This window comes from Rhinoraja longicauda, chromosome 9 (genome assembly GCF_053455715.1).
Source record: "Rhinoraja longicauda isolate Sanriku21f chromosome 9, sRhiLon1.1, whole genome shotgun sequence".
Classification (NCBI taxonomy): domain Eukaryota; kingdom Metazoa; phylum Chordata; class Chondrichthyes; order Rajiformes; family Arhynchobatidae; genus Rhinoraja; species Rhinoraja longicauda.
Genome location: NC_135961.1, coordinates 29246869 through 29274799, shown reverse-complemented (window position 1 = coordinate 29274799; position 27931 = coordinate 29246869). Strand labels below are relative to the sequence as shown.

The window sequence follows — 27931 nt, the reverse complement described above, 5'->3', positions numbered from 1 at the left end:
TCCCTTCCCTCAATCTATTTGTACTGCACAATTCTCTATTAACCACTGCACCATCATCTTTGGCTGCTTGGTTAAACATTCAAAGTTTTTATGTATTCTGATTGCTTTTTATTTAAAATGACATATGTTCCCTCTTGCATGTCTGTGGATGAAGATCCAATTAATTGTTAAATCTATCTGCCCTTCATTCTCTTCATAGTTAAGCAAGTTTATCTGATAAACAGTTAATCAACAGAGAGCAAGAATATCCTGTACCTGAGTTACCAGATCATACCCAAAGTGGTAAAAGGATAATCAGTAATCAATAATAAAGGTATCAGTCAGGATTCTTGCTTAATCTTTATCCTGCCATTCAATATGCATGTCAGGATAAAGATATGTAGGAAAGAACTGCAGATGCTGGTTTAAATCGAAGGTAGACACGCAATGCTGGAGTAACAGCGGGACAGGCAGCATCCCTGGAGAGGAATGGGTGACGTTTCGGGTCGAGACTCTTCTTCAGACAGATTCAGGATAAAGATAAGTGGATTGGACTTGTGTTAGATTTTGGTGCCAGTTGTGTGAAAATTTTCATTGGTAATATGGATAAAGTGAGGAGGGCAACAAGCTCACGGAAGCTCATCCAGCAGGGAGGGTGTAAAGCAAGAGTTACATGGAAAAATAATTTTAACTTTTAACATTTTTCCTCACATTCTTTGAGGAGTGTATGCAGTTCAAGTTCCTGCTCATTCTTATTTTCACTGCATTGCTAAATCACGAATCTTAAAACTAATAATGCTAACAAGAACTAAAGCAGGCACAAAAGCGTATAGCATCAGAAAGTCGAACACAAATCTGGACGATGCTCCAGGATATGTAGTATCAAGATACTGATCCCCTTGGGTAAACCAGCAAGGGGCATCTGTGGTGTTAGATGACTGTGCACCTGCAGAGTACAAATATCATACAATTAGTCACATTCATTGGAATCGTGCAAACAATGTTATACATTAGAATTGGAATTTGTGTTAACAATTGCTTTGCATCTAATTTTACGTTTTCTATAATAACTTTATTCTTGCAATAACATCTAACTGGCTATAAAGGTAAGACCAGTTGGCTGTAGTTTGGTGGATACAAAACCCAGGATGTAAGAGTATTTCCTGGAAATGGCCTTTCATTATTTCATTTATATGTAATTATGTTAAGACCTCCAGTCTTACTGGGCAATAGAAATGTCACATATTTGTACTATTTAGATTTGAAACTTTTATTTCAACAGTATACTTTAGAATTCTATACTGTTATTTTGTATTACAACTAGGCTAAAAAACAACAAAACTCAAAAAGGAAGACTAACCAGATAATGAAAATACAGATAGACAATCAACAAGCCAGGAGAAGTTTCAAATGCTGTTGATGCATGAACTACAACTATATAACTTATCAATTGTGCATGCAGAATATCTAATTTCTCACTTTGGAAGAACTCTGGGAGATTCACCCACAATCGCCAATTCTTTAGAATTATATTTCTTGACTTTTAAACTTTCAGTTTAAGAATATTATGTACTTAAATGAAGGGCATATAGACTAGAAAGCTCGCTAAAGTGATCATTTATATTCAAAACACATTGGACCCTCAAATGCAAAACACTTCTGCAAAAAACATTACTTCTTTGCTAACATTTGAAAACTATAAATGCTGAACTTGAAACAACAATAAAATGCAAATCCGTTCTCCCAGCATCTATGAAGAGCAGAGGTAAATTATTTTATTAGGTTGGGTCTTTATTCAGAAGTGAAAAAAAGAAAGACAAAGTAATGTACCCAGCTATTAAACGGCAAAAAGGAAAGAACCATGTCACCACTAGTTTGTACCATGAAAGTGAACTCCAAATTGATAAGAAAGAACTGGTCGGTTGCTAGACGACTGTGAATCTTTACATTAGACAATGAGGTAAACGGAATATTGGTAAAACAAAGAATATTTAAATAGGTTTTAGGTTTATTATTTTCACATGTACCAAGGTACAGTGAAAAGCTTTGTTTTGCATGCTACCCAATCAGATCAGAAAATACCACACAATCAAGTCAAACTCAAGTACAATCGCTAAGCAAAGAAGTAAACAGGGTGCAGAATATAGTATTCAGCATTGTATTGCATCAATCCATCGACAAAATCCAATTGGGTAGAGGTGAATCGGACAGTATCCTAACTAATGGAAGCAATACTGCCCATCCTGGCTTTCCAGCCCCTTAAAATGTGCAAGCCTTGCCACAATCTACAGGTATCTGTTATTGCCTCAACACTCCAGCTAGGTACGGAATTCCCTCATGATCCTTAATGGCTCTGCGGAGGTCATAGGTAGATTTCTTGACCCGTTCAGGATCGTTTGAGTTAAATAGTTAAGTAAGCAGGACATGTACAGGGCTGACCTGGGAAGATGGGGTGGGGCTGGAGTTTGGATGTGAAAATACTGTTGCAGATTTGAATCAAATCTGTAAATAAAGTATGTCAGGACCAGGAGATGAAACTACAATAAACTCTTCCAGCAACACTACCTCAGATCAGCAAAATGCCACAAATTCGTGGAACTCACCTGACTCACCTAGCCCAGCAGATTCTGCTGCAAAGAACTAATGCACAATTTGATTCTGATTACGGGTGCTGTCTGTACAGAGTTTGTACGGTCTCCCTGTGACCGTGTGGGTCTTCCCCCACACTCCAAAGATGTGCAGGTTTGTAAGTTAATTGGCTTCTGTAAATTGTAAATTGTCCCTAGTGTGCATTGTAGTGTTAGTGTATGTGGTGATCGCTAGTCGGCGTGGACTCGATGGGACGAAGGGCCTGTTTGCATGCTACATCTCTAAAGTCTAACAAAAAAGAATTTCTTAGTTTTATCTACCATAAAGTTATTTTAAAGTATTTTACTTGTAGTATTTGTAAGATTTGTTCAATTGAACTCTAGAATTAGTTTTAAATTAATTAAAACTCATGAGATTTGTTTTTGATTTGCAACAATTGTGAACAACATGCCTTTTCATAATATTGATCTTGAATCTTCAAGCAACTTAGGTTTTAAGAGAGAGTTCAATAGAGCTCTTAATGATAGCGGAGTCAGGGGGTATGGAGAGAGGGCAAGAATAGGGTACTGATTGTGAATGATCAGCCATGATCACATTGAATGGCGGTGCTTGCTCGAAGGGCCGAATGGCCTACTGCACCTATAGTCTATTGTCTAATAATCAAGTGTAAAGCTTCAATTGTTTTATCTAATTACAATGGTAAACACTCACCATTCCCACAGGTAAAATTTAAACCATAAAATTCATTAACCATCAGGACTTCAACTCCATATTTCTGAAATGTGAGGTAACTCAGCCAGCGAAATAGTTTGGGCATTTCTTCTGCACTCCTAAGATCACAGAAGCAAAGCAAGGCAGTATTAGATCATTGGTCTAACAGCAACGTTGTATGAGCAGATGTATACTGAAATGCAGTGTTTACATTGAGCTCTCCCCTTTCAATTTTCACCCATCATCTCCTGCAGCATGTTACAAAGATATGTTTCTCAAAGTGCTCGCTATTATCAAGTGGCCATTGTTCCTATATGAATATAGACATGATTGCAAGTAAATTATTAGATTGTAGGGCCATATAGCCAAACCTCTATACATTTCTATCAAAAACATTGTCTAGCAAGGATACAAGATTAGAAAGAATGAACAAACATGTAATTAAATAACACCATGCATTTCCTCATTTAAAACACAACAAATCAAGTACTTAAGAGAGTCACAGCTACGAAGAAACACAAAGGTTTTGTGTTGGACCTTGTGATCAAGTTTTATTTTGTTTCCCCATCAGTGAATAATTTCTTTAATTCATGTAGCTATACATCATATAGATTTGTGTTTACTTAGAACTAAATAAGACATCCCAAAGGACTTTAAAGCCAATGAAAAATATTTGAGGTGAAATTTGAAGCAGAATCTTTGCTGCAATTTAGGGAAATTTTACTCACTTTGCTTAAAGGATGCAGTAGTGTGATAATCACCAGAAAACTTGTTTTTGGTAATGTGGACTAAAGTCATAGAACATGGGAACAGGCCCTTTGGCCTAATGTGCCCACACTGACCAATAATCCCCCAAATACACTAGCCTGCCCTGCCCGCATTTGGCCTGTATCCCTCTAAACCTTTCCTATCCATGTTTCTGTCCAAATGTCTGAAATGTTGTTAGGTGACTTAGTGATCAGAATCTCCCAGTACACTCGGAAAAAACCCCTCTGTTCTTTACAATGGGCCTATAGAATTTTTATACCTCAGGAAGCAGATAGGTAGAGGCCCAACCAAAAGTCAGCACCTCCAACAGTCCCTGAATACTCACTGGACAGGAGTCTCTATCTAAATTTGCGTCCTCGTGTCTTGGATTGGATCTTGAACCCTCAACCTTAAAATATCAAATGAGTCAAAACTCACAGGTGAGCCGATGGGAAAATTGAATAAAAACTACTTTTATCAAAATGTTAGGCTCTTCTAGATTGATCCATTCAGTGCCCATCGGTACCGCAAAATGTGTGTTACAGCTGGTGAACTGCTTACAGGTGACCTCCACGCTATGACTGTTTGGGTAGTTTACTTTACTTTATTGTCAAGTGTACCGAGCGAGGTACAGTGAAAAGCTTTTTGTTACGTGCTATCCAGTCAGCGGAAAGAATATACATGGTTGTAACAGAAATTTGCCTTTACAGAATTCACAAATAACTACCCAAAAACCTGAGATAGGGAATAAAATTAATTCTTACAGAATCTATGTGAAAATAAGTAACTAAATAAACACTATATTGTTTACAACGTGTTTCTTGACATGTGTACAGATAAAGTAAGTGCACAAAGTGCTGGAGTAACACAGCGGGTCAGGGAACATCTCTGGAGAACATGGATTGTTGATGTTTTGGGTCAGGACCCTTCTTCAGACCCTTCTTTGTGTCCTTGTTTCTACAGATAAAGTGGCTTTGCATTATGGAAAATCACGATATGGAAAGTTTTCTGGTAACACAAACACCAGACACCGTGGCAATGACCCCCCCCCCCCAAAATGTGGGTGTCACCGGTATTAAAAAACTGAATCAGGCATACGTTTATGCTGCTCCGTTGAATGCTCAGATAAAATGCCAAAGCCAAGTTGTGGTCAATTTGCTGCCGCCCCATTCCCACAGTGTGGATGCTATTAAATTAGCCTTTAATATATGCTCAATGATAACAATTCAATTTATAATAATCAAGGCAGATCACACATTATTGGGAACCAATATTTGGGTATTTTCTCGTCTAAAATTCTAAATCATAATAGGTCAAATTCAAGTTCAAAACATTTTACTTGTCCCTGTGGGGCAATTTACAAAGGCAAGTAGAGAAGTACAAAAACTATTGGGGGGGGGGGGGGGGGAGAAATTAGCAGGGTGAGCAGCGGGACAGGGGTGGTTGGGAGTTGAGGAGCTGAACAGCCTTGGGGACAAAGGTTGCCCTTCTTCTCTGTGTCCTACAGCCGGCATCCTGAGGGGAGCCACTCAAACGCAGAGAACAGGACACGTGAGGGGTCCTGTAAAATCCTGCCAGCTGACCGTAGCATCTGCTGGTCGCATAGGGTGGAGAGGGCTCTGACAGGGAGTCCATTAATTTTGGAACAGACTTTGGCTGTGCTCTGCAGGCGGTTTCTGTTCTGAAGGCTGATGGAGTGAAACCAGCAGGTGAAGGAGAATGTGATGACACTCTCAATGAAGGAGTAGTAAAATGTTATGAGGATGTCCTTGCTGACCCCAAAGGAGTTGAGCTTCCTCAGGAGATACTGCCGCTGCTGGCATTTCCTGAGGATACCCTCTGTGTTGGAGGCAAATTACAGCAGGTTGTCGAAGACTGTGCCCAGGTACTTGTATTCCTCAACAATCTCACAGGCTTCCCGTGGATAGGGGTGATGACTGTCGCCGCCAGTTCCCTCTGCTTGTTGGAAAAGATCACTACCATCTTGGTCTTGTCTCTTTCAAGACAGGAGTTGTCGCACCACTCCACAAACTCACGAAGAGCTGAGCTGTGGTGCTATGAGGGGCCTGAGAGCAGAGATAGGAGAACTGTGTCATCAGCGTACTTGACCAAATAACAGTTTGGCTGGGTGGACCTGCAGTCATCAGTGTACAGAATGAAGAGCAGGGGTGAGAGGACACAGCCCTGTGGGGAGCCAGTTGATGTGTGTAGGAGGTTGGAGAAGGTGTTATTGACCAGCACTCTCTGCGACCTGTTGGTGAGAAAGTCCATTATCCACAGGATAATGTAACAGCATAACTCTCTTTGGAAGCAAAGCTGCAGTAATCATAATACATTTCATAACATCTCACCTTAGGAAACCTGATCCTAACAGAATTCCTGCTACATTAATTAAAGCAACTGCACTGTTAACAATATTTGGATTCTGCACCACACCAAGTAGGATTAGTGTCAGAAGTTCACCAACTAGATGTGGTACGATGAGTACAGCAAAGAAACAGCCAAATCGCCCCCATAATGGAAACATTCCAAGGGTCCTGAAAAATAAAGTAAGACAACTATAATAAATTAAGAGCAAAATTCCTCTCATACAGCTAACATTTACACAAATAAAATCACCAAAACTCTATCGTTTTGCTAAAATATTTGTAAAGAAAATTAAGCGTTGCAAAAAACATGGATGGGAATAGACAATTCTGCATATAGAAACATAGAAAATAGGTGCAGGAGTAGGCCATTCGGCCCTTCGAACCTGCACCGCCATTCAATATGATCATGGCTGATCATCCAACTCAGTATCCCGTACCTGCCTTCTCTCCATACCCCCGATCCCTTTAGCCACAAGGGCCACATCTAACTCCCTCTTAAATATAGCCAATGAATTGGCCTCAACTACCTTCTGTGGCAGAGAATTCCACTATTATTGTTCATTCCTTCAGTGCAATAGTGTTTTGAAAAAGGCAAATACTAATTTTTGATGAACTTTGCAAAATTGAACTGTTATTATTGGGGTGCCATGATGGCGTAACGGTAGAGCTACTGCCTTACAGCGCCAGAAACCTGTACAGTACAGAGTTTGTATGCTCTCCCCGTGACCTGCAAGATCTTCAGTTTTGCTCCCACACTCCAAAGACGTAGTTTATAGGTTAATCAACTTGGTGTAAATGTATAAATGTAAAATTGTCCCTGGTATGAGGAGGGTAGTGTTAATATGCTGGGATCGCTGGTCGGTGTGGACTTGGTGGGCCAAAGGGCTTTTTTCTGCGCTGTATCTCTACACTAAACTAAACTAAATTATTCTCAGTATAACATGGATAACGTGGAATATTTTTATAGAAACATATATATTTTTTAAATACAATGGTTCATGGAAAATTTTCTTTTTTAGCCTAGTTGTAATATAAAATAATGTAGCTCAGATTATTCCAAGGTAGTTTTGTTTTCTGACCAATGTTCAACTGATTTCATCAGGCTGATTTGAAGCTTTGTTACAGATTACAAAGTTTCATCAAACTGCCTTGCCATCGTAAAAGCTAATCCACTGTTCATTGTCTTGTGTGTCTAGAAAGTAGATTGGTACAATAACACATTCAGAATCCTTTTATAAATCTAAGACTGTTAATGGTAACAAAATCTATAGTTTTAATAAACCTGTATTCCCAATGAATTGCACAGTAGAATTTTGAAAGTTAAATGTCTTAAAAAGAGATAAACCAATGACCATTCCTTTCGGAATTAAAATCAAATATTTACTTAGTCAATTTAAAAACCACATTTTTTGTTTCTGATAATTCTCTAGACTGGCAGAGTACATATATTAGGTCATAAGGTCATAAGTGATAGGAGTAGAATTAGGCCATTCGGCCCATCAAGTTTAATCCACCATTCAATCTTGGCTGATCTATCTCTCCCCCCAACCCTATTCTCCTGCCTTCTCCTCATAACCTCTGACACCTGTACTAATCAAGAATCTATCTCTGCCTTAAAAATATCCACTGACAAAGCCTCTACAGCCTTCAATGGCAAAGAATTCCACAGATTCACCACCCTCTGATTAACGAAATTTCTCTTCATCTCCATCCTAAAAGAACGTTTAATTCTCTAACCTCTAGTCCTAGACTCTCCCACTAGTGGAAACATCCTCTCCACATCCACTCTATCCAAGCCTTTCACTATTCTGGATGTTTCAATGAGGTCCACCCTCATTCTTCTAATCTCCAGCGAGTACAGGCCCAGTGCCGACAAACGCTCATCATCGGTTAACCTATTCATTCCTGGGATCAATCTTGTAAACCTCCTCTGGATCCTCTCCAGTGCCAGCACATCCTTCCTCAGATATGATGCCCAAAATTGATCACAATATTCCAAATGCGGCCTTACCAGGGCCTTATAGAGCCTCAGCATTACATCCCTATTGCTAACATGTTTCTCTGATAGGTGAAAGAATTCTTACCAGTAAACAAAAAAGCTGTAAATGGCCACACTGATGATGCTGAAAGGAAGTATATGAATGATATAGGCCAACAACATCAACCATTTCTGATAAATACCATCTGAACTTTCCTGGTCCCCAACCGAGCGTAACGATGGGTCTGTGTTCAGACAAAATATATATATTATGAAAAGAAACAAAACAACTGAAAATTATAAATACCAAATGACAGTATTTTAACCAATGAAACATGCTGGAATATTTTTTTAATGCAGCCTGAATAAGGCTCTGGATAAGAGGACTGGTCTAAAGACCACACATTGTGTAAAAAAAAGTCACAAAGAGCAATTTTAAATTTAAAATGTTAAGTACAAATTAAGCTATAAGGAGGAGAGTGAACAGTTCAGGTTGGATTATTTGGTGAAAGATAACTGAACATTTTTTTGCATTTTTTGTATTTCACATTGCGAGCCGTATTTAGTTTTTTTTTATTGACTGGCTATTTGTACTGATTTGTTTCTTACGCACTGAAAATCTGATCTTCACTCTAAAGTTTCTTGTGGTCAGTATTTTGACAGCAAAGTTTATTTTTATCAGGGCATATGCTAATTTAACCTAAGCAGACTGCTTACAAATCTATGAACGAAAGCATGATCAATGACGTACACAAAGCAACTGCATTCAGCATTCCAGTGTATGGTGAGGCACCTATGCTTTGGTAGATGATTCCAATTCGGTCTTGCACAGCGCCTTTTGATGGATCACTGTTCAACTTCATCAAGAAGAACACAACAAATAAGCCATAAAGCAAATTCTGGGAGAGTCGCATTAATATCCCAATCTTGTTCCTTGATAAATTTCTTACAATTCGCCTGCAATTGAAAGTGCAAAGCAATAAATTATTTCTTCTCAAATTTAATAAAATGTAGAAAACACTAAAATATCTTTTCTTTTGCAAAGAGTACATCAAACTGCTAGAAAAGGGAGAGAAAGAATGCTTTTCAAAGTCATCTGCATTAGCCCAGAAGATTCAGGAAAATACTCATACCTAAATCATTAACAATGTCCAGAATGGCTGACACTGAAATCTAAAAAGAGATACATCCCTAATTCCAACCTCAGTGGAGGGCACAGATTGTGCTGAGAGAAGTTGTGAATGTGTCTGTGTTTAGTTTAGTTTAGTTTAGGGATACAGCGCAGAAATAGATCCCTTAGCCCACCGGCCAGCAATCACCCCATACACTAACACTATCTTACACACGAGGGACAATTTACAATCTTCACCGAAGCCAATGAACCTACAAACCTGCATGTCTTTGGAGTGTGGGAGGAAACCGGTGCACCCGGAGAAAACCTACCCAGTCACGGGAAGTACGAGCAAGCTTCATGCAGATGACACCTGTAGTCAGGATCAAACCCTGGTCTCTGGCGCTGTGAGGCAGCAACTCTACTGTTGTGCCACTATGCCTACCCCTGGTGCTAACCTTTACTAGGATGAGGCTGAACTCATGGGTTTGTGAGTTTTGCCATGGTGTACAGTGCCACTGTCTGCATAAGGTTATTTCAAGGGCAGCGCATATTAGCTCCATCATTTAGCAAAACTCAGCGATTCCATTAACACAACATCCTGTTGTTGACCATCGTGATACATCATGCAACATATAATGCCCAGAATCTGTCATGATACCTTCAATAAACATCAGTTTGCAGACTCTGCAATATTTCAGTTACAACAGCAAATCAAAGCATGGCTAAGGACCATCCACTGACAACACAGATGGTGACTCTAATCCACAACCCACATGCATATGCAGCATGCTGCAACGAGAAATGTGTTAGGCAGACCATTAGCAGTGCTAAAGGCAGTATTATCTTGGTGTGGGCCTTCATTGAAGATTGATATATGTTAGAGAATGCCTGATAAGACTAAATAGATTATGGTGTTTCCAAAGACCCTATATGTGAAAGCAAAACACTAAGGGGATTGCTGAAACATGAACCAATGCAGAAAATGTTGAAAATGTTCAATATCTGCCTAAAGAGACATCAAGTTCATTTTTGACATCACTGGCCTTTTCTAAAAAACAATTTCAATACTGTTGCATAGAATACAGCCACTTTTATGCAACATTCAGTCAAATGTTGCCTTGATATCAAGAGCAAGGACAGTTGCTCTCACCCCACCTCTGCAATTCAGCTTTTTGGTCCATGCTTGGCCCAAGGCTGTGAGAATGTCTTAATGCAGAATGGTCCAGATAAAACTCAAATTGGATATCAGTGTGAGACCCCAAACGATACTTAATCATAGTCTCCAGAGATGCTGCCTGACCCGTTGAGTTACTCCAGTACTTGGTGTGTTTTTTAAAAATTACCAGTGAACAAGCTTTTGGAGGGATGTCGTGCTTCATAGTAGTATTTACAATACTTTCCATTACTTCGCTGACAATTGAGAGTAGATTGATCGGATGATAATTGACTGATTTGGATTTCTCCTGCATTTTATGAGCAGGATTTATAGCTGGGCTATTCATATTATGAGGTAGATCCCAGTGTTATAACTATACTAGAACTGCTTGGCTGGAAGTGTGGATTGTTCTGGAGAGCAGGTCTACAACACGACAGCTGAGATGTGGCCGTATCTTTTGGCCTTTGCTATAATTAGTATTCCCACCCGTTTCTTCGTACCACAGGAAAAGACGGACCTGTGATGATGGGGACAAGGTGAAGGGGTTAAAGTGGATTATTCACTCTCTACACCTGGCTGAAGATGGCGGCACATGCTTCAGCCTAGTCCATACTATTCCTGGTCTCACCAACTTCTACAGATGCGCTGTAGAAAGCATTTTTTCGGGATGCATCACAGCATAACGGCCGCCCCCAGCTACGTTACAAGGATGTCTGCAAGAGAGATTTGAAGGCGCTCGACATCGATGTGGAGCCCTGGGAGTGCCTTGCAGCTGACCGTACGAGGTGGAGAGGTACCCTGAACCAACATCTCAAAACGGGGAAAAAGAAACTGATGAACGCAGTGGCGGACAAGCGGGCACGCAGAAAGGAGCGCAGCAACTTCAACAGACCAGACACCACACACAAATGTGACCTTTGCGACAGAGACTGTCACTCCCGCATTGGTCTCTTCAGCCACAAGCCACGCTGCTCTAGCCAAGGTGTGGAGCAAGCAGCCAACTAGGATGCATCACCCATGGTCAGCCATGACCGAGGGGGCCTAAGAAGATCACAGCATGGTTTGGGAACAGCCTCATCCAAGACCGCAAGAAATTGCAGAGAGTTGTGGAAGTAGCCCAGACCATCAGGCAAACCACCCTCCCTTCCATTGACTCCATCTACACTTCACGCTGCCTTGGCATGGCCACCAGCATGACCAAGGATGAGTCTCACCCCAGTCACTCCCTCTTCTCGCCTCACATCAGGCAAGGGATACAGAAGTGTGAAAACACATACCTCCAGATTCAGGGACAGTTTCTTCCCAGCTGCTATCAGGCAACTAAACCATGATATTACTAACAAGGGAGCGGTCCTGACCTACCATTTACTTCACTGGAGAATCTCGGACTATCTTTAATCGGACTTTACCTGGCACTAAACTTTATTCCTTTTGTTCTGTATCTATACACTGTGGACGGCTTGATTGGGAACATTGTAGAGGTCCACACGTTGTATACACACTATGTTTCTTTATTAATTGATACAACCCTCGGCACTCACGCGTATTCAGTTAATGTTTAACTAAACCTTGTCGTCGTTCGAGAGCGCACCACATAAGCTCCAACTCCTTCGATCTCCACACTCACTCACCAGGCCTGCTCCCCTTACTGCGTAATTGGTCGGCCCAGATCACGTGAGAGTTCGAGCTCGACAATCGAAGGTTTGAGAGACAAGTGGCTTGGCCACAAGATGGCGCCACATGACCCCCCGGAACTGAAGTAATGGAGGCGAGTAGGTTTACTAGTGAGGCGGCTTGATCTTGTGTACTCGTCTCCCATGCTCTGTTGCACAGCTGGCAGAGTTAAGGACGTGTGCCATCATAACAGCGGATGCCCTCTAGGGCGGGGCTGTGCCACCTGCATTGGCTGATCAATGTCCAAATGCACCGACTTAAGACGGTCCATGGAAACAGTCTCGTGCCTACTGCCCATGTTGATTAGAAAAGTCGAGATGCCGTGTTGCAGCATCTGGAAAGGTCCCTCATAATTGCCCGCAGCTGGTGGCTGGCAAAGATAATCGATTAGGCGCCCGGTGGTGTCGTGGTCCAGCGCACTGACCATGTTGTAGTATTTTGTGGCATCGGCAGTGTTCTGTTGAATGTGGAACTGGGCTTCAGCCTGTTCGAACCACATTTGGGAATGAGCGGTTTGAAAATGAGCAGTTTGACTGAAACTGCATTCTGCTGGTCTAGGTTGTCGGCTGCAAACATGGTAAAAATCCAAAATAAGCCGTTTTGGATCGTTGAGGTCACCACTGTAGAGGTCCACACTTTGTGTACACACTCTGTTTCTTTATTAATTGATACAACCTTCGGCACTCACGCGCATTCAGTTAATGTTCAATTAAATCTTGTCGTCGTTCGAGAGCGCACCAGTTAATCTCCAACTCCTTCGATCTCCGGACTCACACACCAGGCCCACCCCTTACTGCGTGATTCGTCGACCCTGATCACATGAGAGTTCGAGCTCGACAATCGAAGGTTCGGGAGACAAGTGGCTTGGCCACAAGATGACACCACAACATGTAGTCTTTTCACTGACTGGATAGCAAGGAAAAAAAAGCTTTTCGCTGTACCTCAATACACTTGACAAAAATAAATTAAATTAAAACTACACTCTCAGGTCACGCACTACCATTGTTAAGGACTGGGATGCAGGCAACCTTTATGTGTCACTGAAATCTCAACAAATGTACAATCTCAATACCTAGTCCATTTTTAAATAAATCACAAATGGAATAAATATTGTTGTATATAACATTTGGTGCAAGATATTTTTCTAGATGTTATACCTGATCAGTATCCAAAGTTTAAAGAATGTATTTGGAGAAACTGTGTTCTTGAATGAAATTAATGCCGACTGTTTTGCTTTCTTTGCTGCATTAATATTCACCAGGGCATTGTTAAATATTCTTGAATTTTGGTATGATAAGGAGATTTCTTGAACTCTGCTGTAAGTCTCCATTTCTCTCTCCTTGCTTCTGGTGTCAACAGATGTCAGGTCCACTGAAAATTTTAACAGGAATAAGTTAACAGCTGTACAAATGAACAGTTCAGTTTATATGAAACTAATGTTAAGCCTGTTCAGAGGTCATAGAATTGTGGAGTCGTACAGCACAGAAATGGCCTTTGGCAGACCAACTCCAAACCCATGTTCACGCCCAACTTTATGAACACTATTTGCTTTCCATGCCATGACAAATCAAGTGCTTATTTCAATGCTTGTTAAATGTTGTCAGAGTATCTTGTCAGAGGAGATAGTTAAGACAAGAACATTACCAACATTTAAAAGTCATTTGGACAGGTACATGGATGGGGTGGATAGAATAGTTTTTGAGGAATATGGGCCAAACATGGGCAGGAGAGACTAGTGTAGATGGACATCTCGGGCTACATAGGAAAATAGGGCTGAAGGGCCTGTTTCCATGCTGCATAACTCAATGATTCCATCTGCTGTCACCGCTTCCTCAGGCAGTACCTTCCAGATTTGGACCACTCTCAGTATGAAAAAAATCCTTCTTCAGATTCCCTCAAAACCTACCTCTCATGTTAAAACTATGCCCTTTTGGGAAAGTGTTTTTACTATCTAGCTTAACCAGCCCATTCGTAATTTTAGTTGCATTCATCAGGTCACCCCTCAGCCTCCTCTGGTCCAGGGAAAACAAATCTAGTCTGTCCAATCTTTCTGTATAACCCCCATACTCATTTCCAGCAACATCCTGGTGAATCTGTACCTTTTCCAGTACAATCACATCCTTCCAATAGTCTGGCAACAGTTATGTCTTCTCAGAGGTGAACATCCAATTTTAAATGATCAAATTTAAGTTTTGCTTGAATGTTTCTGTCACTTAAAGTGTACAAACCAATGGAAATTGTTCATGCAAGAGAAGGTAAACTCATTAAGTTCAACAACTTGTCCCCCTTTTGTTCATTTTCATTTGCATTCTATTCCAGAAATAATTATTAAGCATTTTAAAGCATCACTATTTTTAATTATTTTGAATTAGCTCTAAAGATTAAACTGATTCTGACAAAGAGAGTTCTTATCGCAGTACTATTAATTACTTGCTCTCAGAATTGACTTCATTGCTTTGTTTAAAAGCTGCGGGATGCTCAACATTCACGAGCATGTCTGGAGCTGTGCCACCAGTTTCAAGCAATCAGTCTCCACCATTAGGTCGACTGCTGGAGGTGTTCAAATTGATTACGTTTCTCAATACTGAGAGTGTCTGCTCTTTTTAAAAGCACTCTTTGTCAAGCGGAATTCTGAGGAGCGGTCAATAACCCAAAACATTTGCCTAAAAATAAATCACACGATTCCACTGTTTTCAGTCTTTTGCAATTGAAAAACAATGAATGAATTCCCAGAGTGAAAAACAATTTCCAGGTTGTTTAGAGTCATTTCAGAAATTTGACATTTGCTGGTGTACGTCTCCCCTTGTTTGTCTGGTGCAATTTGCACATCAATCGCACACAGGGTGACATCATTTCCAGCCTCTCAAGCCTCTGATGTTCCTAAACTCCAAACCTCTGATATTATTAACTTTCCATCTCCTTTTCTCCAATCTTCCAGGTAATCCCCAAGAGCCACAGATTCTTACTCCACTCTCTGACACCTTGGACATCTTCATTACAGAAACTTAGAATGTCCATTCAGAAGTGCCTGAGATCTGCTACTAGAACTTGGAGAGGCAGGCTCATGACTAGAAGTACCTTCCCTCAAGACCAACAAGGAACATCAGCCCTATATCTGTCACCATGCATGCAACATGACATGTAACTGTCACATTCACAACCTAGCCAGGATTCTTTTGTACTCAATATCCCCAGCAATTTTGGGTTCACCTGAGGTGGTGGTCAAAAGCAGATATTTTGACAGGTGTGAAATCAAAATATGTTACCGATAGGGTTTAATCGTTACATGGACACAAGTGTCACAGAAAGTCTGCCTTCCTGACCAAAACCTTTCCTTTTTATTCTACTCATCTTGCTTCAGTTCCCCAACTCATAGCTGTTGAAGACCACTCATTCTCAGAAAGGATGTCTAAAATATAAAGGAAAAAATAACTTAATTGGGGATTAAGAGGTGCTGGGAAATCTTACATTGTTCAATGTAAAGAATGTTGGGTCGGGAATGTAAATAACAGTGGGGCAGGGGCTACCACAATCTATCATCTCAGGGTCCAGCATATCCCTCTCTCTACCACCGCTATAGAGCCAAGTTATTAACCTGGGTTCAATGAGGACTATAGTCAGGAACTGCAGCAAATGTATTTTAATGTGATGAGCAGCCATTCTACAGAAATTGCAACACAGGACAACATGCATGCTGAACAGCAAAAAAAGTGCAGAATGGGCAGAGTTAACTGTTCTCCCAACCTATTCATCAGATTGGTCTTGCAGTCCTATCACATCTAATTGTGAATGGAGGTGTACAATTAAACAGCTTTTAGAAGGAGGAGACCCCAGGCAAATCCCATTCTCGAAAATGGTGGGGTCAAGTACATGAGTGCTAAAAACAAGGATGAAGCATTTCCAACAATCTTCAGCCAAAGGAGATCCCTACTTTTATCATTTATAGTTGTGTCTTCATTTGTATCTGACCCATGATATATAATTGCAGATTTGTATGGCACAGAAATGGGCCTTTTTGATCCATTCAACTGTGAGATCGATCTACACTAATCCCATTTCACTGCATTAAACTCATATTTCTCTGCATCTTTCCTATCCAAGTACGTTGCACACTTAAACATTCTGCAATTCCTTTCTTAAACTTCTCTCTCTACTTGCCTCCCACACCTTTCCCAGCACACTTTAAAAGTAATCTCTTTACCCTGTCTACAGATTCCCTTCCAATATTTGTTTTGGCTCAATGTCCAAATGCATTGCTATGAAGCACCTTGGGAAAGTTTTCTTTCTTAAAAGTCCATTACAAAATCAAACTTTTAAAATAAAATTCTTCAGACTTTTTAAGAAAAGTAATATTTTGTACAAGAAAAAGGCAAAAAGATGAATTCAAATAAAAAGCTGTATTTTTTGTATAAAACTTTAACTTTTGGAATCTACTAAACCCGCCATCATGCATAGCCTAATAAAGTCGTGACTTCCAGTTTACAGTGTTTATGTTTTTTCCACTTTCTGTTTAAGGCACACAAGAAAGATACCTGAATGCAATTCTCTGAATGCATTCAAGAGAGAGCTAGATAGAGCTCTTAAGGATAGCGGAGTCAAGGGGTATGGGGAGAAGGCAGGAACGGGGTACTGATTGAGAATGATCAGCCATGATCACATTGAATGGCGGTGCTGGCTCGAAGGGCCGAATGGCCTACTCCTGCACCTATTGTCTATTGTCCATACCTACCGTAGAGATCAAATGGGTTGCAGTATTCAGGACACTGGTAGCCACAACTGCTAAAAAATTCTACCATTTCTTCAGTTCCACCACAAAACACCAACTCTCCGCAGCTCATTATGCCAATTCTGTCAAACAACTTGAGAAATGTGCAAAAATGAATTGGTTCTACATTTTACATGTACTATAGCATAACAAAACCCATGAAATAGGGATAGGTACAGAAAATGCAGGAACATTCCCAAAGCATTAACCCATCTACATCTTCCAGATCCGAACTTAGGCATTACCGGTATGTCTTCTTCTTTTTATGGCTTCCAACAGTTATAAATTTATATTTTCCTTTTTATCTATGTATTACTAAAACTCTCATCTTGTATATTTGTCAGTTTGTGCGTACCCGAAATACAGCGAAAACGGTACACGCAACAATTCAAATGGTTGTTATATTTTAAGTTATTCACTTTTTAAACTTTAATAAATCCCTTTTCCACTTGCCCTGCCCATCAACCACGCCTGCACAGTAATACTTCCGTCTTCGACCTCATAATGTGAACCCAATGGGTACGCGCCTGCGCAGCTGGGGCCCGTTAATTTAATACTTACGTAAGACGGCCGCCGGATCCATGCATGCGCTCAAAGCGAGCTGATTGCCCGCCGGGGCTTCTTCCCTCTCATAGCAACGGCCATCGCCGTCGAGCTGCCGCTGCAGGAGAGATTTGCACCCAACGGGTCCACGGGTCGCTCTGGACATCACGATGGCCGCACGAGGCCAGAGTGAGTGGCTCCTTCTCCCCTTTCCTCTACCCCCTCTCCCACCTCCGGTCCCGAGGAGACTCCCCGGCCGGCAATGGGTCTACGGGTCGAGAGGTTTGGACCCAACAGGGGTTGCCAGGCCCGCAGGAGAGGTTTGGACCCAACAGGGGTTGCCGGGCCCGCAGGAGAGGTTTGGACCCAACAGGGGTTGCCGGGCCCACAGGAGAGGTTTGGACCCAACAGGGGTTGCCGGGCCCACAGGAGAGGTTTGGACCCAACAGGGGTTGCCGGGCTCGTAGGAGAGGTTTGGACCCAACGGGGGTTACCGGGCTCGCAGGAGAGGTTTGGACCCAATGGGTCCGCGCCCGTCTAGTTTCTTGTAAAATTGTGTCTATTTTGTAGGCTAGGATAATTATTTTCTTTTTAACAGCAAAATTTAAGGTTTTTTTTCCAGTGTACCATTTTCCAAGCTACCCATTCCAATTATGTCAGAGCCCTGTCCCAGCTGAACATGCTGATTTTGCATATTTTCATTGAAATCCCATTCCAACCTTCAAAATTTGCAAACCCCAATCAACTATATTGACAGCACACTCACCTTGAATAGTTCCGATCTCGGCTGATGAATTGTCAGGATGACTATTCGATTTTTGTGAGCTAGTTCTGAAAGCAATCCAATAATCTGGTTGGATGTCATACTATCCAGACCTGTGGTTGGTTCATCAAGAAGGATGATTTCTAATTTTAAAAGTTACATATGTTGAAATATAACATGTCTCATACACCATTCTGCATCAATAGTTATATTTATTGTTGTATTTATCATTACTGTGTTATATTGTTTACTCCGTGAACTTCGTGTGAACAAGGAATTTAATTGCATATGACAATAAACTAATCTAGTGTCTTCAATAGGTATAGTGCAAGATTGGCTTTTCAGCAAGATATCCCAAATGTAAATAATGATATTCCTACTGAAGCTTAGTATCCATAGTACCATTGTTTGAAAAATTAAACAACTGCATAAAAAAACAATTTATAAATAATACAATATCTCCAGTTAAAGTAAATACAAGTTCCAGGTATGTAATTAAACACCAAGAGAAGGAACATGCTGGTCGAATAAATATCAATCACACTAAATGTAATGCAGACTGGACTGCACACAGACTGGAACTTAATTTTCCTTCTATTATATTTGAATTTAAAGCATTAATTAAAAATGCTATTTTTAATGAAAATCAACTCTCAGGTAGTTTTTGCAGATCTGCCACACAACCATTCTTAGATTCCTGAATTTATTAATTTCAGTTAAACTCATTTCCATGAGATGACCCATGATCATTAAACATGGTATTCAAATGCAAATTTTTATGCCCATCTAAAATATAAGAACTTTAAAAATACCGGTCCACCCTGATTTTCCGGCAACGTTGGTTCCAGGGAGATTTTGGATTATCTATTTTGCCAGACCAACAGAGGTCACAGCCTTCGAGAGGAGACAGACAGTACCGGAACAGTCCGCCTCCGCGGTCTGAGATACTGGCCTGCAAAGTCGGTCTCGGAAGTCGGCTATGGGAACGGAACTGCTGGCTCTGGCTAGGCCGGAATTCCAAACCCCCGGCCACAGGGTTAAATTCAACCTGCAGATCGGCCGCGGAAATCCCATTGAGGTTGAGATCAGCCGCGTCACCCGACCTAAGCACCATATTTTCGAGGTGTTTCCGGGGGGGATTTCAAGTGTGCTCTTGTAATTTTGCCCGGATTAAAGGACCTCGAAAATTGGTGGTGGACCTGTATATGGTGGTGGTGATGCTGATAACAATTGAACAAATTTACTCCTAGGTAAAAGTAGATTGAAACCATATTTATAATCGGTCTTACTGGGATCTTGGAGAAGCTGCGCTGCTATAGAGACCCGACGTCTTTCTCCACCTGAAATCCCTCGAAACACTCGTCCACCAATCACATGGCTGGCGACGTGACTTAGGCTGAGCTCTAACATGACAGATTTCACCTGTTGACACCAATTAACAAGACAAATTAATCACATATTTACCATAAAGTAAAAACAGAAAATACTGGAAATACTCAACAGGTCAGGCTGCACCAATGGGAAGAGATACGGAGTTAATGTTTCAGGTCTATGATCCTTTAAAGACCATTCGTCAGATTTTCAGTTATCAGTGGAGTTTTTTCAAAACTATCAATCTTACCTCTATAATGTCTATGAAATGTAAATCACATTAATGTGCAAAATGCATGAAATTAAAAACTAGCCAAAAGATCTGGCAAACAGGAATGTAGAAACAAAGAACTGCAGATGCTGTTTAATACACAAAAGAACCCACAGTGCAGGAGTAACTCGAGAGCCGAAATGTCACCCATCCACGTTTTCCAGAGATGCTGCCTGACCTGCTGAGTTACACCAGCACTTTGCGTCTAAAACTGCACTCTCCAATTTGGTTCAAGTGAATTTGGTTTAAGTTCAACTTTTCTTATCTTGTTCCAGTGTTTCCAACCGTAATCTTCAATAATTTTATACCAGTATGACATATCCATTTCCTTCAACAATTATGCTGATGAACTCCTTTTCTGAGATACCCAAATGGGTGAAAGAAAACACCAGGTTTTGTTGTGGGTGCATGCTTGGTAGGAAGTGGAAAACACTGGGATTCTGCAAGCGCAGAAGCTCCACATTCTGCAAGACTTTTGGGAGATTGGAGTAAAAGAGTGAACTGTCATATTAATTGCATCTGTATATTCTGTATGTTACCACTGGCAAAATCATTTCACAAATTATTACAGTCAACCTTGATTTAAGAAGTAAATATACCTTCTTTTTGATGGCATTAGCATTTCCACAAAGTGTGAGCAAACCTGTGTATGTCAGTGTTTCCTCCACTGTAAGATAACTGAGTAAATTGTCACTCTGAAAAACAAATAGTTCATTACAAAGTGAATAATTTACAAAAATACTTGGTCTTTCATGCACTTAATAAAATATTTTACATAAATATTTCTGCATTTCCCTGCAGTTGGAACGTGAGGGAGGTTGGGAGATGGAAAAAGGGTAAGAAAAATTCACTTTTTTGGAAAAGAGATGGAAATCTAGGTACCGTTCAATAGTGGCAGCTCTTGCCCAAATGCAAGTTTTGCAACCTGAACTATTGATATTGGTTTATTATTAACAGTGATACTGTGAAAAACTTTGTTTTGCATGCTATCCAGTGAAACCATACTATAATCAAACCATACACAAAGACTACAGGTAGTGCAAAGATGAAAGTGAACTATTGATATTGGTTTATTATTAACAGTGATACTGTGAAAAACGTTGTTTTGCATGCTATCCAGTGAAACCATACTATAATCAAACCATACACAAAGACTACAGGTAGTGCAAAGATGAAAGTGAACAGAGTGCAGCTGATAGATTTTTTTAAAAGTGCAAGGCCACAATGAGGTTGATTGAGAGATGGGACTGCACCCTTCGATTTGAGAGATCCATTCAATAGTGATAAGAGCGGGAAAGAAGCTATTCATGAATCTGGTGGTATATGCTTTCAAACTGTATTTTTTGTCCAACAAGAGGGGAGATAAGGGAATGACTGGTGTGTAAATGGACTACAACTGCAAAAACTCATTGTGGCCAAGCTTCATGAGATGCTCAAACATATTCCCTTTGCCCTAAATAACTGGTCTCTTATTCTAAAACTACTTGTCTGAATTCTAAATTCGACACCCAGGGAAAGTGGTCTCTCAGTATCTCTGAAAATGTGGTATATGTGATATATATGTGACATGTTTTAAAGAGTCATTTTTCTCAACCTTAAAGAATATACGAAGACTCCTCACAGACTAGCTTCTGATTCCACAAATCAATATTGTATATTTCTGAGCAAATACATTATTTCTTCATTGGTTACAGAGATGAAACTTGAACATCAAAATATTACAGCAGAATCCACATTGTCACACGGATATGGAATAATATATTTACTGCACTATCATTACCTGTAGGACATAGGCAAAACAGTTGTGAAAATTTTCCTTTTTAAGTTTGCAGCCATTCACACATACATCACCAATTAGATTTGATGGTCCACATAATCTTCCTGCAATTGCATCCAACAAAGTGGTCTTTCCGGACCCTAAAACATATGAATACAGTCTTTTCAAACAAAAAAATATGTATGAAAACAATATAGTAAGTTGTATGTGCTTTTTACATTATATTGTCTGTCAATCTGGCAAGATAGTCTGGTGGTCTATCAGATCAAATAGGTTCAATTCAAGTTCTCGATCAATGTTGAGGTGGCATATCCTAACCACATAATATGCCAGCATCTCTGCATTGAGTAAAATGGGGGCAAAACTCTACTCTTTAAGATGGTCAAACTGCATTCAAATTTTCAGGTGAGCCTAACATTTAGTTTAAATTATTTCGCATATTGCCAATTGTAATATTTTAGACGCAACATGGTAATTGAGCAATTTAATGTTAATGATTTTTGGAAAATTTTGGAAAATTGAAAATTTCTGTTATAAGCTATTGTTTGTACTCATGAATCTGTCACCAGTTCCGATCTCCAAGATATTGCCTGGGAAGATGGCAGCCAGAAACATGGCATTCCTTAAAGAGATAGATTAAATTGGGGGAGAAGACTAAACACAAGAAGGATTGTCCACTAATCCACAAATAAAATGGCATTACCAGCAAACCAGACTCGTTTGGGATATAGAGAACTCAAGAGAAGCGATATGAGGCGAATTACAATAAAAAAGCACTGTTTCTTAGAATAACAAACAAGAGATACAAAATGATATTTTTTCCAACCTCCAAACATTAATTACCAGAATTTCCTAAAATTCCCATTAGTTGTCCACTTTCCACATAAAACGAGACGTTTTTCAGGATATGCTTTGTGCACTTCTTAAGATAAGACTGTACATCCCACCAAGGACCAACTCTCTCCCTACAAGAACACATTAAAGAAAAAGCAATAGACTATCAATCAAACACTGAATAATAATTTTCCACTCGACTCTCATGTGGCGCAGTGACATAGATGTGTGCTGAGGTGCAGCTCCATCAATCTGTCTGTTGGTGGTGCTGTCTTTGTGGAGTTTATACGATCTCCCTGTGATATGCAAGTCTTCTCCTGTTATTCTGGTTTCTTCCCCATCCCTATAATGTGCCAGTTAATTGGTCATTATAAATTGCCCTTAAGGTGCGGAAAGTGGTAGAATCTGGGAGATGCATAGAAACATGGAGTGAAAATGGGACAAATGCAAATGCATTTTCAAGAGTTGGCGCAGGCTCAGTGGGCCAATGGGTCTCTTTCTGTATCAAATGGCTCTTTAACTTTAAATGGATTAGGTAGGGTAGTAAGTACCAGTGTAGTTTCAATCAGTAAGTATTGAGTCATACAGCACAAAAAATGCCCCTTCGCCCCATCTTGCCCATGCTGATCAAGATGCCCCATCCAAACCAGTCCCATATTCTTCTAAACCTTTCCTATCCAAGTAACTACTGAAATGTATTTTAAATGTTGTTATATAGCTGCCTCAGCTATTTCTTCTGGCTGCTCATTCCATATACCCATCACCCTCTGCGTGATAAAGTTGCCACTCAGGTTCCTATTATATCATTCCCATCGGGCTGATCAGAGATTAATCACTTATTTGTGGTAATTTAGAACTTTTCAGAGGACATTTTTCAGTTTGCCCTTACCACCAGCATCCTAAATCATGCATGTACATGTAGCTGCAACGTAAATCTTTCATTTCTGTGTTCATCATAATCAACATTCTTTATTGTATCAATCAACCACTCAATTTCCTAAACATCAAGCCTCACCAAGCCTCACAAACATCAGAAAAAATGTTTTAAATAAATCAATTATATACAAATTTATTTCTTAAATTGATCATGTAATTAGTGCAAATTTTGGTGAAATTATCCAACATGGGATTGTTGAGGCAGTATTTTCAGTAAGGTACTATTTCTGTACAACCTGGATTGTTATATGGTAATTCACTGATTTCTATTACTCCAATTTTTTCAAGCAACAACGGCAATTATTCTTATCGTAGCTGAAATATCAGTTTAGTTTAATTGAGAGAAACAGCGTGTAAACAGGCCCTTTAGGCCACCGACTCCACACTGGCCATTGATCACCCTTTTACAATATTTCTACGTTATCCCACTTACTCATCCACTTAGGGGCAATTTGCAGAGGCCAATTAACCTACAAACCCACACATCTTTGGGATGTGGAAGAAACGACTTGGTCACAGGAAGAACATGTAAACCCATACAGTCAAAGGGAGAATGTGTAATCACTGTATCACTGTGCCACCCCTAATGTGCATTAGATTTATTCAGAGATCAATAAGGAACATGCTGAAAATCAAAAACAATATCATAAAATATTTCTGGGAAGGGAGCAGTTTTATAAACCAGAATCTGCAGTTCCTTGTTTCTATGTTTAAAGAGTCTGCAGCGAAAAAGACCCAGGTAACTTCAAGAGAGCATTGGAAATAGAATCTGGTGAGTTTGGAGGAAACATTGGAAATAAAACCAGGCAATTTTCAAAGGTGTGCTGCAGGGCCCTGGTGCATTGGTGCATTGGAAAGCAGCTTGAGGTTAGCTAGATACCGAGCCATCACAATTTCTGAACAGTTGGATTATGGATTGTTGAGTTTTACTGTGATGTGATCCATCTTAACACTTTCCAAGTTCAAATTATTCAACAGAATTTGCACTATACATTCAGTGAGCAGGTCAGGCAGCATCTGTGGAGAGAGAAAGAGAGTTAATGCAAAAGATTCATGACTATTCACCAGGACTGTAGAGTAATAGACCCGAAATGTGAACTTGAATTCTTGCTCCATACATGCTGAGAATTTCCAGCATTCTCCGATCTTACTGCAACCTAGCATCAACCGGTAGTTTTTAGTTTAGTTTAGAGAAACAGTGCAGAAACAGGCCCTTCGGCCCACCGAGTCCACACTGACCAGCGATCACCCCGCACACTAATACTATTCTACACACACTAGGGATAATTTTTCAATTTTTACCGAGGCCAATTAACCTACAAACCTGCATGTCTTTTTGTGGGAGGAAACCGGATCACCCTGAGAAAACCCACGCATGATGCGGGGAGAACGTACAAACTCCCCTACAGACAGCACCCATAGTCAGGATTGAACCCGGGTCTCTGACGCTGTAAGGAAGCAACTCTTCCCACTGAGCCCTAAACATTTTCTTTTGAAGTGCATTCTGTTTCAGTGTTGGAGCAGCAGCAGGAGATATCAAGGCTGTGGCACCAAGCCTGGCTCTGACGCACAGCGGGAAGGGTAACGTCAGGCAGAGCCATCATGCTAGGAGACTCGTTAGTTACGGGTGCAGACACGAGAGTACGTAGCAGCAATCGAGACTCCAGGATGGTCTCCCTGGTGCCAGGGTCCAGGAAGTCTCGGAGAAGGTACATGACATTCTCAAAGTGGAGTGTGAACAGCCAGCAGTTGTTGTGCATGTTGACACAGGTAGCAAATGACACAGGTAGCAAAAAGAATGAGGCCCTGTAAAATGATTATAGGGAGTTAGACAAAATGTACCTTCAGATTACTCCCAGTGCCATGTTTACTAAAGAAAGAGGACATCTTGGATGTCCTAGAATGGAAATCTTCATCTTGGGAACCGATGCGACAGAGACGGAGGAATTGAGAGAAGGGGATAGCGTATTTCCAAGAGGCAGGGTGGGAGGAAGTGTAGTATAGAAGTTGGGATGTTATGTTACAGTTATACAAGAGGTTGGTGCCACATTTGGAACACAATTGTGTTCAATTTGGTTTACTACTAGACCAAGTGGACCCGTTGGGGCCCAAATCTCTCCTGCATTGGTGCAGCACCCTCTCCTCCCCCACTCCCCCTCCCCTCTCCCCCAACTCCCCTTTCCCCCCACTCCCCCCCTCCCCACTCACTCCCTCCCTCTCCTCCCCCTCCTCTCCCCTCTCCCCCCTCCCCCCTCCCCACCCCTCCCCGCCACTCCATTCCCTCAATCCCCCTTATCCTCCCTCCTCCCCCCCCCCTCCTTCCCCCTCCTTCCCCCTCCCTCCACCCTCCCTAGGAAATAGATTTAAACTTTAAAATGTGAATAATTTTAAAAATATAACACTGATTTCAATGAAACCTTCCATTAGCACCAAAGGGACGACGGTGAGTAAGGTCGGCATAAAATTGTCACGCTGTCGTGTACCGTTTTGGCTGTAGTTCAGGAACAAACAAACAAATGAGAGTTTTAGTATGTAAAATAGATAGGAAAGATGTTGTTCAGCTTAAAGAGTGCATGGAAGATTTACAAAGACGTTGCCAGGACATAGAAACATAGAAAAATAGGTGCAAGAGTAGGATCATCTAAAATCAGTACCCCGTTTCTGCTTTCCCCCACATCCCTTGATTCCTTTAGCCATTAGAACTAAATCTAACTCTCTCTTGGTAGACACAAAATGCTGGGGTAACTCAGCGGGTCAGGCAGCATCTCAGGAGAGAAGGAATGGGTGACGTTTCAGGTTGAGACCCTTCTTCAGACTGACTCTCTCTTGAAGGGTCAGAGGTATATGGGGAGGTTGGACAGGCTTGGTTTTTATTCCTTGGGGCATAGGAGAGTGATAGGTGATCTTAAGGAGGTGTTTAAAATCATGAGGGTAATAGATAGGATAAATGCATAGTCCTTTACCCAGAGTAGGGGGAATCAAGACCAGAGGGCAGAGGTTTAAGGTGAGAGGGGAAAGGTTTAATCAGAACCTGAAGGGCAACTTTTTCCACATGGATATGTGGATATGTGGAACTAGCTGCCAAAGGGGGTAGTTAGTTGAGGCAGGTATTATAACAATATTTAAACGACGGGTACATGGAAATTGATGTTTTGTGAAGATACTTTTTGTGACTATCTGATCTGCAGTTATTTATTTACATTTAGACCATGCCACTTCCAAAGTTTGAGCGGTGAATGGGTTGGAGTGTGTTTACCTGACGGTGTAGTTGAGGTGGTTTACACAGACCGTGCAATCCGCTTCTGCTTTTCCCGGAGAGTCTGCCTTTCGTGTCGGGGGATCACTGCACACAATGTTCGGGAGAGGTTCGCTCCCAGGCGAGGGTCCTCCGCCCGTTACTTCCAAACAGCTCATATTCCGAAAACAGAGAATGGCTTGAATTACAAGCAAAGTGGCAACGCGTGTTTAAACATCAATCTAAACAAAGTAGCAGCAAGAGATCCCGCCGCCTCTCACCACCCCAATGTGTACGGAAGTTGGGCAGCTGCAGCCAGTGTATCGACCCTTGGAGCCGATGGGCAGGGCAGGGCGGGGCGGGGCCCGTGTATCGACCCTTGGAGCCCGGGGGCCGAGCAATGAGAGTCCGATGGGTCGAGATCCCTTCAGACCCTCGCCTTCCCCAGCTATATATTTATATTCTGCCGCCATAAGATTCAATTGAGCTAACAAAATAAAATAGAATTGAGCTAACAGTTATAATATAGAACATCTCGGAAACACCTTTTTAGGAGCCACATATAGTGTTATGGTTAACGAGTGCAATATGAATGACTCAAAAGTCATTGCTCACACAACGAAAGCCCACCCACACGTCCGTCCGTCCGTCTCCGCACCGTTGCAGATTAGTTATTTATTTATAAAAATAACAAAATGCTGGAGGAAGTCTGGGTCAGTCAGCATCTGTGGAGGGAATGGATAGGTGACGTTTCGGGTCGGGACCAGAACAAGGGGCCACAGTTTAAGAATAAGGGGTGGGCCATTTAGAACTGAGATGAGGAAAAACTTTTTCAGTCAGAGAGTTGTGAATGTGTGGAATTCTCTGCCTCAGAAGGCAGTGGAGGCCAAGTCTCTGAATGCATTCAAGAGAGAGCTGGATAAAGCTCTTAAGGATAGCGGAGTCAAGGGGTATGGGGAGAAGGCAGGAACGGGGTACTGATTGAGAATGATCAGCCATGATCACATTGAATGGCGGTGCTGGCTCGAATGGCCTCCTCTTGCACCTATTGTCTATTGGGACCCTCCCTCAGACTGGTTTACCAGCTTCTGCAGTTCCTTTTGATTACATTTTATTAGT

At 41.1% G+C, this 27931-nt stretch overlaps 1 protein-coding gene across 1 annotated transcript; it reads right to left on the bottom strand.

The window, feature by feature from the left end:
- Positions 1-737: 737 nt before the first annotated feature.
- On the bottom strand, positions 738-26991 carry abcg5 (ATP-binding cassette, sub-family G (WHITE), member 5). The gene is made up of 13 exons (XM_078405841.1): positions 26834-26991; positions 22651-22772; positions 21811-21947; positions 20630-20725; positions 19678-19810; positions 18392-18531; positions 17047-17176; positions 13475-13688; positions 9125-9330; positions 8480-8618; positions 6378-6563; positions 3280-3398; positions 738-925 (listed from the first exon to the last, which is right to left on the bottom strand). Exons 1-13 carry the CDS (start codon positions 26989-26991, stop codon positions 738-740), a joined length of 1968 nt encoding a protein of 655 aa, XP_078261967.1.
- Between the last annotated feature and the right edge of the window lie 940 nt (positions 26992-27931).